Source organism: Pomacea canaliculata, linkage group LG9 (assembly GCF_003073045.1).
Source record: "Pomacea canaliculata isolate SZHN2017 linkage group LG9, ASM307304v1, whole genome shotgun sequence".
NCBI classification, from domain to species: Eukaryota; Metazoa; Mollusca; class Gastropoda; order Architaenioglossa; family Ampullariidae; genus Pomacea; species Pomacea canaliculata.
In genome coordinates this window covers 712,818-731,306 of record NC_037598.1, presented here as the reverse complement: position 1 = coordinate 731,306, position 18,489 = coordinate 712,818, and the positions used below count along the sequence as shown (strand labels likewise).

The 18,489-nt window shown below is 39.2% G+C and overlaps 1 protein-coding gene across 1 annotated transcript; it reads left to right on the top strand.

The window, feature by feature from the left end:
• The first annotated feature begins 1,117 nt into the window (after nucleotides 1-1,117).
• LOC112572889 (fibrillin-3-like) lies at nucleotides 1,118-17,444 on the top strand. The gene is made up of 5 exons (XM_025252869.1): nucleotides 1,118-1,165; nucleotides 8,846-8,984; nucleotides 10,537-10,674; nucleotides 15,608-15,748; nucleotides 16,500-17,444. The coding sequence occupies exons 2-5, from the start codon at nucleotides 8,936-8,938 to the stop codon at nucleotides 16,592-16,594; spliced, it is 423 nt and encodes a 140-aa protein (XP_025108654.1). The 5' UTR covers nucleotides 1,118-1,165; nucleotides 8,846-8,935; the 3' UTR covers nucleotides 16,595-17,444.
• The last annotated feature ends 1,045 nt before the right edge of the window (nucleotides 17,445-18,489 follow it).

Here is an 18,489-nt window from a genome sequence, read left to right as displayed (position 1 = left end):
ATCTTTTAACGCCCCTTGAAGGGTTTGCCAAAAGACACTTACAAAGGCGTAAGGTGGCGCATGTGATCGGGTCTCGGGGACTGATATCTCCGTTGTGATAAATTTACTCTCCGGATGTCACACCTTTACAAGTATGACCTTTGGTGGTTTTCTCTGGCCAAGTCCTCCCACAGGTACAAACCCTGATAGCGTAGCCCGTTGGTTTCCACGGCGACAGCCGGCAGTCCTGACAGTTTATCGGCACTGACTCGCCCCCATTTCTCAAGGTTCTCTAACCCAAGCATATATGTAAAAAATTGTGAGCCTGGCTGATGCTGAGGCGAGATGATATAATGTAATTTTTTTATTATTAATTTTGTTGTATGTAGACAGCTATGAATTAACCAGCATTTTCCGCAGATCTTTCATTTAAAGCTTAACTTTTAAAAAGGGGGCGACAAAATGTGTTTGAGTGCCCCAAGGAAGTTTTTTCTTTAAAGGCTATAACTTTACGTATAAACCTATTTACCAATGTTGTCAATAGGAATGTTATTACCATGGGAATTCCATGGGAAACGTCCCATGGGATGGGACAGGCATAAATTGCCATGGGATGGTATGGGATGGGATAGAAAAATATATCCCATGGACAATCCTTCTATTTACACAAGTAATACTCTAAGACTATTAACAGTAGCGGTTTTGAGGTTTATAGAAGCAAAAGAAACTTAAAGTAACCGAGGAGTAAGGAAAGAAAAAAATCAGTCAAATCATTAAACAATACTATGATAAGTCATGAACTCACTTGCTTTCGCATGCTGAGGACGAATTATAAACACCCCTCAGACGAAGGAGAAGGGAAGCAGAGAAAGAGTGAAAATAGTTATAGAACATCTTTCAGGATGCTAATAATCTGGCAATCTAAAGAGACCCAAGTGAAAATATCAAGAAGGTTTCCCCAGCACAACACAAGAAAAGTTGCTGTGGAAGAAAATGAAAAGAAATTTGAATCGCTCATGTTATTCTAAACTTATTTGATTAGAGGAGGGTCTCGAGAATTCAGATGGAAAACATCTTACAAGTACAAACCAATTAACTGCGACATCAGAAAAGGAATAAGGCAACTAATGAAACTGGAGCGAGGACCAATTACACACCAGTATACTACTCATTACCAAGTAGCAAGGTACTGTGAGTTTACCAATCTATTAATTAGTAGGGTCGAAAGTCATAAACGTTGTGAAGCACAAGGCACTTGATTATAAGAATTGTTTTGCTTCTTTTTTGTGGGCAGTGTAGTTAACTAGATATCTATTTGTTGCCAATGAAGGATAATGTCGCTGGTAGGACCGCCATTTTGTGAAAAATGCGAAATATATGAAATTGCAATTGTAGGTTTAATGTCAATAAAACTTTCTCTTTGTATAAATAACTTTATGATAAAATAAAATTAACTGTAATTGATAAAATAACTCAGAAAATCTACAGGAAAGAAATAATGTAGGAATGGTAAGACCAGTATAGAAAACGCTAAATACCACACCAGTACAATTTGATAATTACAGTGCGGTTTTCTTTTTTTTTTTCTACCTGACTAGCCGATTGGTTGTCTGTATGTCTGCTGATCTGTCAGATTCCTTGTATTTTTATTGATCTTCCGGTCATGTACATATGTATCTGTATGTCTGCGTGTCTCACATTTTACATGTGTATACGTGTATATATTTGCCATTCATTAATTTGGGCGTGTCTGATTTATTACCTTGCGTAGTTCTTACTATATTTTTTTTTCTTTTTTCTTTTGAAATTAGACTAGCAAACACAACTGCTCATCAAACCACAAACCATTATCTTATTCCTTCTAAGAAGATATTGTCAAATGTATAAACAGAAATAAGAATTATTAGAATGTGAGTAGATCAAATTATTGCATCTTTCTGTAAATGGTTCTGACTCAGAATTAATGTTCTGCTAGCCGCAGCTTCGCTATTACTGAATACTGTGATACAATTTTTAAAACTCATGTTGTCATAAAATACATCTGATCATATATGAATTTAAAATAAATGCAAATTTATTCTTATAAAATGAAATCTTACAAACAAAACTAAGTTTGCTTAAAGACGGATTAATGTAAAGCACGACATGCACATTTATAATAGGTATGCTACAGATAATAAGTAGTAAAGGCAGATCAGATGATACGCACGTTAAACAATAGGCTTTTATCTAGAACAGTCCTAACTATTCGTGTTTTAAAGGAGAGCAATATGATAGCTTTTGATACGAAAAGGGTCGAATATTCCCCCTTCCAAAAAAAAAAAACACCCCTACTCCCCACCATATTTTGCAGTGTAGGCGTGTAAAAAAAGTAAAATGTATTCAATGATACAGAAGAAGAAGAACATAATTTTCTTGGTTTCATACGTTATCATTGTACATTCTGCTTTACACTCTAGAAAAAAGAGAGAGCATTGAAAAGATAAAATTTGTCATTCAACAATTGAGGAAAGTATTTAAAAGTACAGAGATTAAATATATAAGCTTAGGTATGTTACACAGATTAACATATTATTAAATACATGCAAGGAAAAAGCATTCCATGTTTTCCTATTTATTGTGAGGACAAGAAATGTTTTTATTCTCAACGCAAAGGCTGCAAAGGAGAAACTCGTCGTAGTTTTTTGTAGCAACTGCTGGTTTACATGAATAGATTGTAAAACACTAGTTGTTACAGAAACTGGTCACCGACTAATCTTCTGACTAGCAAATCAAGAACCAGGAGAGGGACCTGGAACATTAGAACCATCTACGTGGCAAGTGACCTAAAGTGGCAAGTGAAATGACAGTGTAGACAGGGATGTCTTCGGGAGGCTAATGAGCCCCTATGGTATCCCTCCTAAGCTTAAAAACATTATACAGGGGATGAACAAGAACTTTTCCTCGCAAGTTATCCAGAATGGAAACTGACCAGACCATTGTTAGGCAGGAACTGAAAATCTCAAGAGAAGGAGAGAGTTGGAAGGCCTAATTAGACTTGGAGAAGATTAGTAGATAGCAAGGCAAAGAATGCTGGAACTAGATGGGTCCAACTGAGGGTGGGAGGCTACCCAAAACCGTGTCTTCTGGAGAATCGTTGTTGCGACCCCATGCTCATCGAGGAGAATCAAATAATTAACTAATGAGCAGAAGCTGCGCGTTGGGTCCATTTATAATCATGCATTGATAGAAGGTGAAGGGAATTAAACAGTTTCTCATTTCTCTTGACATCACAATACAATCAAGAGTCCAGGTATCTTAGTCTGGTATTGGCAAAGTCAAACGGTAGTTTTTAACACCCAGCACACACACTGCGTGTCTAACATAAAAAATCATCTTTACTCGAAGGGCGGGATGTTGGGTACAACAATGTGATTTCTCTCACTTGTCCAAGCTCTGCCGATCGACTATCGTATACACTTGACGTACTTTCTCCTCCTTTCGTCTGCCCTCGACCTTCTTTTTTCCATGCGACCATAACCCATCTCTCATTACGCATTCTGCCTTTCATCTACTTAATTGCCTACTCACTCACCAACTTGAACTCTTCCTCTTGGTTGCTACCAAATGTTAGTGAGGAGAGCGGGGAAGATATTTTTGGAGTTAATTTGAATTGTTTTATCAATTCGCTTCGAGAATTCATGTCACTGACCCTGAAACATCTACAACGTGGGATATTTACAAGATGCATTATGACATACTCTTTATTCTTAATGAATTTCAAGTAATCAATGAAAAAATACCATATTTTATAATTAGCGAATTTTGTCTTAAAACGAACATAAAGAAATAATAAGCAGGAAGTTTTCTTTACATCGTACATATCACTGACAATGAAAGCATCAAAACTAATGCCAATGTAAAATTTATAATCATTACAGAGTGATATCTTGCACCTGCTACAACAAGTCACAAAGGAAATTTGCCGGACCTCCAGGACTGATAAATAACTAGTTTGACCTTTGTTCCGTACAGTTCTGTCAACTTTCTTGTGGAATCTTGTTTTAAGTAGTGTTTGTTTAATCTTAAGTAGCGTTGACTGGGGAACTTTGTAGCAGGATATTTATCTCTGCCTTTCCCCAACACCTGTGGTATTTCTTGCTTACTGGTTCAAGTTGTGCCGGTATCTGTGCTCCTGTTGCGACATGACTCGAGACCTTGTTCTTGGAATGTTTGTTCTGTCCGACCGCTTGTGATATCCGGGCAACCGACTAAATAGAAAAGTTCACGCTCCTGAGACAAACGCTCTTTTGTTTGTTTTTTTTTCTTATGATCATGTAATTATTTATACATTTTTATTCTTTGATACACTAGTGCCATCATAAAACATATAACGATAACTTGCTGAATGGTGCGTTCAAATAGATAACTGCACTTTAGAATGGGACTTGGCACGAAAGCATTTTTGCTTTGAAAAACAAGTTTAAGAAACAAAATTGGTACCGACCTCATTAGAAGCTGTCTCCGAAAAAAAGTGTGGCCCCTTGCATCTCACACTCTAACAACATAAGAAACATTTTTTGGACTTGTTTTGGCTGTAATCAGCCAGCTATTCTTTTTCCCTCTCTTAGAAAAACAGATAATGACAATGGCCTATTTTATTAATCCCAGTGGACACACGGGGTGTGCTCATCTGCAAAAATAAGGATAAAACAAGCACTAGTTAGAGGAGAACGATCAATGTACATTTTTCAGATACATCTATTTGTACGGCACGTATGAAAGAAAGCTGTTGACTAGCACTACTAAGTTGACAAGAAAAGCATGAGTGAGCTTTCTGGACCTTGAAGACCTTTCGTTTTCTACTGTAGCCAGTCCTTGGCTTAAGCAAAGATAACCTAGCATATTAATTAACACCTCAAGATGAAAAGAAAATTTTGTTTTAAGACAGTAATTGTGTTATAACAAAATACGACAAAATATCCCATGACATGACAAACTAAGGACACGGATATAAAATTTTATTAAAGAAAAAAAAATGTAGCATAAGTATGCATGCTAGATGACATCAATAAACATTGAGTAGTGTTACTATGAGAAGTGACATGGAATTCCTCCTCTGTATGTGGTAAATAAAAGAATGACAAAGGAAAAACTCCTTAATGAACCTCCTTTGGCGTGACACGCATTCAGACAGGTTGGACTGGCGGCAGAATTTACAGATCCTTGCCTTCAGGGGAAGCCAGTACCCAGCACACACTTAACGTTTTTAATGGTTGGACACAACCAACACAAATCTGTTTACATTTCTCCCAAGTTGATTCTTTCCATAAATCACAAGCGTATTACTTCTTACAAACATAAATCATGGTCACACTGGCCAGGCGGCAAAACAGTATATCTACATTGCTTGAGACATGTCTTATGAAGTGGGTCTGCCGAAGATAGCTTTACTACAGCAAAACATATTTTTTTGGAATTACTACACAGATATAAAGACCTTACTGGCGGCCTGAATTCATGTTTTAGACGCAATTATAAGTAAACCCCAAACTTTACTCAGACATTATTCAGAATGTAGCTATCTGACCTTTTGATTGATGTCTTTACTATTTAGAAAACCAATCATATCACACCACATTACTGAAATAAATTGTCGGTAGCCGATAAACAAATAAAAATTATGTCATCCTTAACGTGGCATTAAATGTTTAGTATAACAATGTGCGCACCATATGAACGATTCTACTATTGTCTGGTAAACTAAATGTCATACCTGAGTCTTTCTGATCAAGAGGTGTTAGTAAGAAGGAAGGGAAGCAAGGACAAAATAAAATGAAAATAAAAAGAAGGAAGTTTTAAACCAGTGTTTAAATAACTGAAGACCTAACCCTGGTAACGCGATAGCTATGTCTGTTTTAGCTATGTCTATTATCAGTTGTGTCGGAAGGTCTGCTTCTGTATAAAGAGTTGCATTCACTTTTGGCCATTTTGAGAGTACTTCCTTCACGCACAAATCTTATTCAAATGATTTCGAAAACCATCAAAGTTTTATTTCAAACGTCACTTTTGCAATTTTTTTAGTTGATTAGATTGATATTTGGTGGATGCTGGTAGTCGTCTCAGGCAAACAAAAGGTCATTTTATTCAGGTTAAAGATATTCTTTATGCCAAAAAATTATTTAAAAAGATATACGATTTTTCATGCAGACATATTGATCAAGCACAATCTGCTTGTTATACTACCTGATGTGGGTATTTCGGCTGTCTGGAGATAACTGCTAAATACCTCTCAACTGTGTCCACAGTGTTTGACTAGTTTGTAAATTATTGTAGGGGAGGGGTCTGCTGCTATCTCACCTGTTCTTGTCTTATCGTTAGGTGTTGCGTGTTGGAGCAAGAGTCCGAACTTCTTAATTTCTCTTGAAGTAATTTATTTTATATAATCTAACGTACTGTTCCACTCACTCCTAAGTCCTTTATCTTTAGACATACAATTCGTGTTTGCCATGGTGCAATTAACAATTTGACTATTTCACATAACACAACATTTTTTTCTAAATAACTACATCTAATAAAGTATTAACCCATTTTGTACTCAATAAATAAATAAATAAATAAATAAATAAATAAATAAATAAATAAAGAAATGTGAACCCCCTCGACGAAATGAGTCAGGAGTCGCGCGTAGGAGTATTGTGCTTGAGGCCCCGAAACAGGGGTCAATTTTGTGCAGTTTGACTTTTCTTTAAAAATGGATTGCTCGGTTATTAAACCATCAGGAAAATACACTGCGATGTTAAAATAAAAGTGAGAAATCGACTTTAAATTCATTTTAATGGAGATACCCTACTGCGATTCGTGCCGATTTCTACGAAATTCAAACGCTGTGTCGATACTGTTTCCCTGTCATAACCCATCGTGTTACAACTTGCCAGGAAGCCTGGAGTCTGTATGTTCAACTTCTTTAAAAAACGATTCAAATATTAAACGATCAAAGGATTTGTCTGAAAAAGTTTAGGAGTAAACAAACCCGGTCGGCCATCTTGAAGCTAACCTTTGAACCCGCTTTTCTCAAAATGGTCGCCACCGTACTTTCACACTTCAAACGTTTATAACTCACGCAGTGTTAGGACTAGAAGAGCAACTTGTGTATCGACAGAAAGTTCAGAACCTGTAGTTTTTATAAATATGCAATTTGGCAAATCTCAAATTTCCCACTTAAGACTCATTTCGTCGTGGAGGGTCACAAACATGCTCGAATTATTGACTGTTGCGTCAGAGCACTCTCTTTCTTTGGTGGTGGGTGGTAAGTTTGCTTGTGATAGTTTACTCTGCTCACATTTTTATATCACATCGCCAGAATTAAATGCCGTAGACAGAGTAAAATGAAATGCCTGGTTGAATTCATGTTTTATCAAGTTTTTCTGTACCTCTCTGCGTGCTTCCTTATGCCCACGTCTGCCTACCTGTGTTTCTGTCTCTTGTTTAGTCATTAATTTGTCTGATTGAGTGTGTACAAGTTAATTCTGTAGACACACGTAGCATGAGTGTATACACGTGTATACTCTTGAATGTATACGCACATGTGCAAGTCTTTGTATGCATGTGTGTGCATCAATGCGTGTCTGTATTGACAGGTGGGAGCGTGTTGCAAGTTCACCTTCCACTTGTGTATGTGCTGTTAGTTGCTGAGCTGAGATATAGGCGTGATATTCGTAAATTTATTCATAAAGTTCCTGCTATTGAGAGTGTGTCACTTGAGATGAGATTAGTACTCGCTGTCATTGCAGTCGTCAACATCAAGTGCACCAAAAAGAAAAGTAATCGCACTTGCGGTGAATGTTAATCATAGAAACAATATTATCGGGGAGAAAGATGAAACTTCTGTGCATGGTCGTATATCTCTGGACAGTTTGCATAACGCAACATACACAGTGATATATGCATACAGTTATAATAAGAAATTTGCTAATATAATAAGCTTTAACTTAATCTAATTTTGTTTGGAATCTGGTTCTTTCACGTACGGTACTACACGGGAAACGGCTGCACGTGCTTTGCTTGACACTTTTCCAAAAAAAATTTTTGGAAGGGAAACTGGTGTTGAGAAAATGAGTAAAGATCAACACGGCGGGTAAACTACAAACGATGTATTTCTCTAGCCCGTATCAATAAAATTATTCAAACAATATTAAAGGTTTAATGAAGTTACTATTTTCAAGCACAAATATTTGTGGAAGTAAAATATCATCCCAATTTGATTATTAGTTTGGAAGAAAATTTGTTAGGAAAACAAATTATGAAAAGAGAAGTGGTCAGATATTTTTAGAATCTATTAATTTTTATACTCACATAAAGTACGTTGCAAGAAATGTGTTTGCGAAGTTACAGTGTGAAATGTTTTTACTTTTCTTCCATCATAGGACAGAAATCCAAATTTAAAGCCCCGTCAAATCTCAAAAAATTTGATAAAAGTCACAAAAGTCGGAGTTTTAAAAATAACAGTTTTCTTTAATGACGATAAGACAAAAAGACTTCATTTTACTGAGAGCTTGTAGTACGTATGATCTTGTTATCTTTATGTCAAACATGGCATTTAAGTAAACTTTTTTTTAACTTAAAAGATGGAGAATCTTCCTTCAAAACCACGGTACAGCTCAACAGCTCATATACCCCTAAGAAACAAATCGTTCTGGACACCAAGAGGCCTAATCTTGAGATTAAGAATGACTTATCGCCCACTGAACAGATTGCTTGAAGTTGCTAGGATGTAAAAGTATGAGGTGATATCTTCCTCAACACTTGACCAATCAGCGCAGGTCTTTTCAACACATAGTAACGTCCCATAGTTTCAGTATGTACTAGCATGTTTAGTTGTGTTTAGTTGCTAAGGCGGATTGAAATAAAACTGAGCTCCACTGCAAAGCCAGCCACAGAGGGACGACATCAACCGAACAAACGAGACACGAGAAAAATGCAGCCAACATTGCTAGTGACTGTCTTCTTCTGCACTCTTGTGGCTGGTAATTGTACTTAAACTTTGATTTATTTAAAACACTTTAATCAACACTCATTTTCAGTGACAGTAGGTGTAGTTTGTTTGTGTGACTTTTAATTTTTCTACCGAGTTTTGTGACTTTTCGATGTTTGTACTATTATATAATTTAACTGCGTTCCTGTTAGAGCTAATACTTGAGTTCGAGTAAGGAGGGATTAAAGTGTAATTGGTTTTGAGACCGAAATAGAAATAAACGGCAGTAAGCACATGAGTAATCAATCACGGTAGAAAAAGGTAGCTACTGTATATATAAGTAGTTACCATGCTGTGGTAACTCAAGTAGCTACGATGAACTCTTTTCTCTGATGGTCAGGACTGACTTTCTGACGAATGAGATTTGAAAAAGTATGAAGGCAGCCTCTTTTATTTTATATTCCCTTACTTAGTGTTGACCTCGTTTTCTTTTTGAATAGCAGGAAAACACACCATGTTTTAATTAAAATGTCTCTTACAGTAGCTGCGCTTAAAAACTACACTGCCATCTTTGCAGTTCGAGCTTTTACTCTTTGTTTCTGCCTTTCAAAGAATCATAGACAAATGTATTACTATGCCATCTACGCGCAATCTTTGCTGTATCATGAATGTTGCTGTGCTTGACTGGATAGAAGGGACTGGGAAGACCAAGGTGCTTGAATAAAGAGATCGGAAATTGAGCGTTTCCTTTCCATGTGAGACACATGATCGACAGGACCAACGCGTATCCTGTAAACGCAAATTTGGGATCCCCGTAGGACCAATAAACACAATATTCCCTCGTTTTCCATGAGGTGCGGTCCAAGAAATGCTACATATACGTACTTAACGTGGTCTTTGTATGAAACGATGGAAACAAAATGTTTCTCTCACTTTTCAGCCATTTCTGATAGAATGTCCTCCATTCCAATCCCTGCCTGGTCTCACACTGTAACCATTATCCAAGTTTACAAAGCAATCTTTATGTAAGAAGAGGATGAAGTGGAAATGTTCAAGTACTAGCTGGAAAGAGTCTTAAAGACAGTGTGCAACAAAGATCACCTCGTCGCTTGTTTTTATTTTCCAGTGTGTGTTCCTTCTTAATCGGAGAAACAGAAAACTGAATTTGGTTGGGATTTAGGGGATAAACAAGTATATAGAGAGAGTACGCGATATTAATTTTCTCCTGACCATATACCCCATGCATACACAAATAATGAAGTTTATTGCACATTTTAAACGATTCCTTTAGGAAAATTAGAACACATTTTAACACCTGGTTTTAAAATTATATATCACCATCATCTAATGAAAGAGCGAATTTCGGCAAACATAACGAAACATGAGAATCAATAGTGTTTAGAATAAGATGGACACGTACACACACACACAGACATTATTAATCCACACACACGCACACACATTATTATTAGTACACATACGCATGCACACATTTGGGCGAACACACACACACATACACAAGCACCCCATGAATAAAGGAAGAAAAAGAAAGAGAGGAGACTGAGTGAAATCCATCAAGGTAAAGATGTATCCCCTGTGTGCAGTTGAGGCAGGTACCAAGGCACTCGCAGAAGAATGCACAGCTGACACTGACTGCGCTGACACTAACGCAGCCTGTTCAACAGGAACTACAAGAGTGTGCGAGTGTAAAGCTACCTTCACTAAGATTGATACAGTTTGCGGTAAGTATATTTTGCGGAGTCAAATGGTTTTGAGAGTAGTGTAATATGAATTTTGTGCTGGTATATTAACAATAACGACTGCTGCGGAGCTTACATATTTATACAGCAATACACGCACGCCAGTTACGCGGCAAATTTCTGTTCTCTTTCCACTCTTTTGTGTGGAAAACTAAAGTAACTAGATAACTAGCTACCAGAGAGAAGCTCATGCTAGCCAGCTAAATACTTGTCTTTATCAGCAAACTTCAACTAGTAAAGGGTACACAAGGACTTGCTAAGATATAATGTGTCGAGGGAATAGAGATGGAAGCTTATCTCAAGAAAATCTAACTCTGAGATTAGGATATATAAAAACTCACTCAGCAACAACCTCAAGATTCCAGAAACTTTTGAAGCTTTTTCTATTTTTTGGGGGGTGGGGGTTTCTGTCACGATCAGCGTATAGAGAAGGACGGGGTTATGTCGCCCCTGTTTTCATACCTCTCTTTCAAAGAAATCGTGGAGACCATAAGTTTATTGAACCAAACGTGAGTTCCGTGCCATGCTCACCCTATGTGAAGCTTGACTGGGTCGGGTATTTAATGTTAAGGCCGATGGCGAGTAGCCAAGAGGTTGCTTCTGGTGGTCGTGGTTGCTGTTGGTTACCTTATGCTGAGACCGATGCTGAGACACGGGACAGCCTGCGAGGGCGTGGGGAAGGTGCGTGTTACGAGCAATGCAGGCGTTGAGCAAGATTGCTCCACCGCGAACTGAGAGCGGTCAGGGAGGCAAACACAGAAAGTACTCAGGACTACAGCCTGATTAGGGGGCGGATGGATAGTGGAACTTCGGACCAAATCAGATCAGATAATGGGTCTGTTCGTCTTTTGTTACAAAATAACCAACATCTATCTTTCCTCCTCCAAAAAATTACCAACGTATCAGCTCAGTCATATTAGAAGAAGTCCAATACCCTTCTAAACCTACTTGAAACCAGCGGCGCAATCACAGGCGTGAGGGCTCTGCAGTCTACGTGACGTATGTGCTATCAAACCCTTAGGAAGGTTATTTTAGTCAGATGTAATGCACAAATCGAAAAAAATCTTGGGCTGTTGCTCTGCGTTCAATTTTCTTGCAAAATAAAAAGTCTTCCAGAAGATTATTTTCCCACACGTAACGAATGTAAGCAATCAAATGTGAGTCACCTGCAGTGTCAGTAGCTTCATCTAACTGCAAAGCAAAATTTTGGCTTTTTATACGACTGATCAACTGGTCAGACACGTCTTCAGATATCTCAGTTATTCTCCGCGAACCATGTCATTTGACATAGGAATGGCTTGCAGTTGCGTAGCAGCATCTTCTCCTAACACGGTCCCTACAATGTCCATTGCTGCAGGCAGTATTAATGACTCTCCGATCGTATGTGCTTTTTTGTTTTGAGCAATGCGATAGGAAACTTGATACGAAGCCATCAAAGCTTTTTTAGGAATTGATGTATGTGAGACAAATGTTTTTTGTCTCTTTTGTATTCTTGCAATTTTCGTTCAAAAAATTCGAGAGGTTTGCCAGCTAACTCCGCATGCTAATTTCCAAATGGCGCCGTAGTTTGTTTGGCTTCATACTCTCTGGAGCTAATATTGCGAGGCAAACAACACACTGTGGCCGTTCTTTACCATCAACAATAATGTTTGTAAAACCAGTTTTCAAGTATTCATTGTCATACTTTCTTACTTTCGTAGCAGGCCTTTCTGGTTTTTCATCGGCTCCAGCACCCAAAACTTGCACCTCGCTCGTTTCTTCACTTTTTCTTTTCAAAAAACCACCGCAGTCAGTTCCTTTTCGCATCACAGATTTATCCATGGCTATCTTCTTCAGAACAAACACGTGTACTTGCATCCAAAATTTGGATAAAAACTGCTGTCTTCATCCAGTCGCAGCGGAATGTTCCAGAAACTGTCTTTTCTCTGTTCCCACGGCCTGGCTACGTAATGTAGCCTCGACCTTTCCTTCCACCCCCTCCACACCTGAGGTCAAAGGCCAGCCTTCTTAGCCTTGTGTCCACATGAGGAGTGTGACTGTGTTTGAGAGCGTGTGTATATGTGTGTGCATGTGTGTGTGCGTACGCGGCGACGGACGTGTGTGAAGGTGAATGCATATGCGTGTGCATGTGTACTCGTGTGATGACCGTGTGTGCATATGCGAGTGTGTACGTGCGTGAGTGCTAAATGTGCGCCTTCAGCCCCCACCCCGCACTGTCTGGTCATGGCCTTCTGTCAGGGACCTAGAGTACTAGGACTGAGCACGTGCGAGGGCGAAAGGGTGTGAATGATGGACGTTTCCTGAATGCCTGCCTTTTAGATGTTTAAAAAAAAAAAAGAGAGGTGTGACTGGAGAGGGAGAGGGGAGTCAGCGATGAGAGATTGGGAGAGAGAGAGGGCAAAAGGCGAGAGGAGGGAGATTGGAGGCTTAATTGTTGAGAGGGGGATTGTGTTTTGAGTTTTGGAAGTGAGAAGTCACTGCCTGCCGAGACAGTGTACTGGAATAGGGAGAAGAGATTTGGAGTTTGAGCCCCCTCACCACTCGGTTACACAATGTAAACTAATTTCACTAATACAGGTATAAGAACTTTTAAAAAAGGACCACCTTCGCCCCCCCCCCCCCAACGAGAGAGACGCGCCCTACCGTTTGAGAACCGCTGCTCTAATAGATGAATGCCATCTTTTATATCTAACAAATTGTACAAAGGGCTGCCTTCTGGCAGTACATAGCATGATATCAAGATAACATCTTTGTCGGAGTTCATTAATTCTTTATCAATTTTCAATGTGACTATGTTGGCTGAATCAAATCTTACTTCCTTTATATAGTGTGACCAACAGCTTTTTACCATTAGAATAACTCCACCTGAACATCGGCCCTGCTTAGACAACTTTTTTTGCAAGGGTACAAATCTTAACGTATTCTGGCAGGATGTTAGGACTATCTATACTTCTCTCCGTTTGCGTCTCTGTTAGACAAATAAAGTCAAATGACATGATATAATCTACAAACGAGTTATCTCCTCTACGTTATAGTTAATAAAAGTCAAACGCCTTGCCTGACGGCCAGTTTTTTCTTATTTCCACTTGGGTTGTGATCTTGTTGCACTATCTGAGGTCTTCTTGTCACATATAACTGTCCAGAGAGCCTTGTTTCTTCTCCTTTTCGCTTGCTCCTCTGTTCATGTTCTTGTTCCGTTTGGGTGTACATGTGCTGTCATCTCGCATCGGCTGCTGTGTCCCTTTGACCTTTTCAGCATATCCGGCAGTCGTGCTCCTTGTCTCTACCCGACTAGTCAGCACGGGTACCCCATGCGTGGTTTCTGGGTCGCGGCTACCCGGGGACACCGATGCGGGGTGTGGGGACGATACTTGCACATTGCTGTCAGGTGGACACTCGCTGCTGACATCGGCTGTCTGGCTGTTGTTGGCTTCTGTTGCACTGGTGTATGGAGGTGTGTCCTTCCCCTTTGTATTGTCGCCGGTAGATGTATTTGTAATGTTGGATTCGGAAGGGCATTTAGTAGGCAAGATAGCAGTCGCAATCATCTGTAGGTTGTTGCTAATGTTGCCTAAAGCTTGTATTATTGTGGTTGGTGTGTACTGAATTTTCTTGGAATGCCGGTTTTCCATTGTTGCCCCTCTGCGAGTAGCAGAGTTTGTGTCAACTTGTTCCCCATGCTTATCAGCCTGTAATCTGTTGATATCTTCTTCCTCATCTTCTGATTGCAGAGGTAGATAGCGGTTGCAAAGAGGTAGCGGTAAATATGATTGACTGCTCCGGTGCTGTCGGACTCCTTTGTTCCGCTGCGCTGTTGTTAGTGTGTATTCATCAGTCTGTTGCTGTAGGGTTGACTGGTGCTGAGAGGGGGATCTGTCCGCGTTGGTTTGGGGATTCTCCCTCTCTTCCTGTTGTCTGTTCATGTTTTGGTGTAAGGGTCCTCCAGCAACGAGCTGGTCTTCTCTGTAGAACGCACGCACCCCGCTATTTCTGTAACACTTTATGATCGACTGTTGTCTTTCTGTAAGATCACTAGCCACAGATACACCTTTTGCTCTCAGTTTCTCATGAGCTTTGGTAAGTATATCCAACTTGTCAGACCATCGAGTGAACTTAGCGATTATGGGGCGTGGTTTGATTTCTCTGTTTCGGGTATATGTCCTGCTGGCACAATCTTCTTACCGACTCTGTGTGCTCGCACGATGTCAGTAGTTTGCCACACTTTCCCTGGAATTGTTTCTTGCAGAAGGTGTAGTATCGTAGCAACACAGGTTTCGTATGAATCCTCTCCAGTTTCTGATATCCCGAAAAACTTCAGATTGTCTCGGCGTGAGAAACCTTCGAGCTTGTCGAGCTTGTCTTCAAAGACCTGGAGAGACTGGTCTACATGATCTTTTAGTCTCTCAGTGTTTTGCTCGAGTGACTCTTGCCTTTGTTTAACTTGCTGTAACTCCGTACACAGTTTATCAATGGCCGATTTGAAAAGTCTAAGTTCGTCTCTAACTTCATTTAGTGGAGGTGTCACACACTCACGAATCACACAAGGCTACCGCCGTGCTGTTCACGCTCCGTTGAACACTGTGGTCACCGGGCTTCTTTCGGAATTTTTTTAAAATTCAACTATTTTGACTGAATATTCACATATAATTACTTTTCTATGCAGCTTGTAATTGAGAGATCAATATTTTTTGCACAATACACCACAAAGATGTAGAACTTACGTAAAACTTAGCAAAATGCACCTTGTATTGAAGAGCGTGGAAAAAAGCGTCCGCACAGCTCGTGAACACAGCCCCCCCCCCTTTCGGTGTGTGTGAGAGAGAAGGGGAGAGATGAAGTACTGTAAATGAATACAGATGTAAAACGTGAAAGGCAAACACCCAAAATAATCATAGAGAACATAATATTTACACAGCTGCTGAACACACAATTGGAACCGCCTGCTTATCATCAGATGGATCAAAGGGTGACTGCTTGGATGTCAACGCCATTTGTCCAGCAAGCAAGAAGTGTGAATGTAAATCAGGATACAAAGGAACTCCTGGAGGAACATGTGGTAAGTTTGGAGCTTTAGCCTGTGATAATATTGTGTTAAATGCAATGTCGGGATAGCCTAGACTACTATGATTATCTGGACCAGTGGTTCTTAACCTTGTTTGAGGTACCAAACCCACAAGTTTCATATACACATTCACCGAACTCTTCTTAAGTGTCATCACCAATTGCGTGTGTGTCTTGACCTCCGTGGCGGAGGCTCCGCCGAACCCCTGAGACCGACTCACCGAACCCCTAGGGTTCGATAGAACCTAGGTTAAGAACCACTGGATTATAGAGAAAGGTCAATAACAGACACCAACATTTGAAATACTGATTTTAAGGTATATAGACAGTACTTTTAAACATAAAATCTAAAAAATATCAATACCATATAAATAGTAGGAGTACACACTTTCGTAAATTTCTACATAATCCAAACATTTTACTATGTTGTCCTATTGTACTTTAACAGAAAGAGCATGAACAATCTGAAAAAAGAGAATATTGTTCGAATCTCGTTGACATGTTACAGAGACAGAAATTTATATATTCATATTCACTCGCTAAATAAAGTGCTGCATGGAAAACAGGCAAGCAGGTGCACACACACACACACACGCAGACATGCACACACAGATACACAGACACACATGTGCGACCTAGCAAGTTTGTAAATAACTAAATAAAATAACACACTATTTAATGCTGCTTATTAATAAAAGAGAACATACAGAGTGAGGTCATGTTGTGCAACAATTTATTATTTTCAGCCGATAAGAACCAAGGGAGCGCACCAGCACAGATGTCCATCTGGATGCTGTGTATGACCGTCATTGGGATGTCACTGGCTGTCTACGTGGTGTGACACTCAGTAACATACTTTGGACATGCTGACGGTGTGATATTCTTTCTGTCCAGGACTAAGAACGTTCTTTCTCAAACTTATTTCCTAAGACTGTTTTTGTAATCAAAAACTCACTTTCTTTAATGTCTCTTGCCATAATTTATCAAATTCATTAGCTGGTAGGACGATCTGATGCATTAGATGCTGCAATTGGTTTGATCACCTGCTGTGGCTAGAAATTCGTTTACAGTATAGGACAACAAACAAACTGATATTTTTGAGTCGATTTAAAAGTATCTTGTACAAAGCGAATTGTGAAAAAGCTGCGTTTTTACATACTGAATAACAAGATTAAATGATAGATGAAACTGTGTAGTCATTAGAATACAGTGAGTGACAACGGTGACAACAATCTTTTAGCTGTTATATCAGTCTTCATTAATCTTCGGTAATTTTTCAATAAACTTTATTCCATTCAGTCACCAGTCTATCACCAGTGTTATATGCAGTCGAGGAGTCGTAAATACCAGCTGTTAACTGTTATCTCTCGTCCCTCCATTCATTTTCAAGTATGATCTATGGGATATAAGCCATAGTGATGAAAATGACGGAGGCATTACTCTATATGCCATGTAACAGGTGGCAACATCAAATATATACAAATTAAAACCAGCAACACTTTCCTTCGACAAAATGGCAGCAAAAATTCAAACTATTTGATTTAGAAGCTACTTCATAGCTATACCTGACAGTTATGATGTGACAGAATGTTGTGCTTAATTAATTTGCAAAACCAATAATTCGATGCTGTTTGTCATAAGACTTTATCTTTAGACGAATTTTATGAAAATAAAATCTTACTATACAAAAACTTTTCTTATAAGTTTACTTTGTTTTCAGAATGCAAAACCTGAATCAGACGAATAAATGAACAATGATCATTCTTGTAAAAATAAGTAAATAATGTATCACGCAACCGAGTAAACAAACACGGATACACCTGTCAGTCCCTTGACAGGCACCTGTGGTTGGGGGAATCACATGGATAGATTCAGGGCCCGCCACTCTTGTCTATTGTGGGCGATAGTCAGCAGGTCCTGTACAGGACGACCTCCAGTCTTTGAACTTGGTAAATAAGTTCTTTCTTCTGACCACCTCGGTGTCCACTACCCTCCAACGTACCTTGAAGGATAATCTTCGACAGGGTGTCGAGCCAGGTCACATGTCCAAAAAAAACCAATATACATCACTTGACTGTTGAAAGTAGAGGTTCCTGATGTCCTGCAAGTGTGGTCATCTTGTTTAAAGACGTCGGTTCTATGTCCTCTGTATGAGATCCGGAGCTTGTTCTCGAATGCCTGTATTCTCCTTTCTATTTTTACGAGTAGAGACCATGTGTAGCTTCCATAGATCATGATCGGCACTACGAGGGATTTGTACAGCTTGTACTTCGTAGTAACCATTATTTTATGACTATGCAAGATCCTATCTACTCTAGCCATTGCCACTATTGCTGTCGCGATCCTAATGAGGATATCTGCCGTGGAGCTGCCCTTCTTGGAGAGGGTGTCTCCAAGGTACTTGAAGCTGCTGACCTGCTGAAGATGTACCCCGTTCATAGAGATCTCTGCTTTCCCGTTGCCATTGATTTTAATGACAATGACATTGAAAGTGATCAACTTTATTGGTCCCAGTGGGCAATGTAAACATGAGAAGGTGCTCTAGTTACAGTAAGTTAAAAATAAAAGTCGAAAAAGTTCACAGCAAGTTGAAGCTTTAAGATGTACATTAGCACCTGAAAGGAAGGCAAATTATATACATATATAATATAAAACAAACAACAACTTGCATTAAAGATAATCATGTGGGAATCTACGACATCACACACACACACACCACTGACACTTCATCGGAGG

Coding starts and splice junctions, on each gene's coding strand:
- LOC112572889 (XM_025252869.1), top strand. CDS start 8,936: ATGCAGCCAACATTGCTAGTGACTGTCTTCTTCTGCACTCTTGTGGCT. Junction 8,985..10,536: donor CTTCTGCACTCTTGTGGCTG/GTAATTGTACTT, acceptor CCCTGTGTGCAG/TTGAGGCAGGTACCAAGGCA. Junction 15,749..16,499: donor AACTCCTGGAGGAACATGTG/GTAAGTTTGGAG, acceptor TATTATTTTCAG/CCGATAAGAACCAAGGGAGC.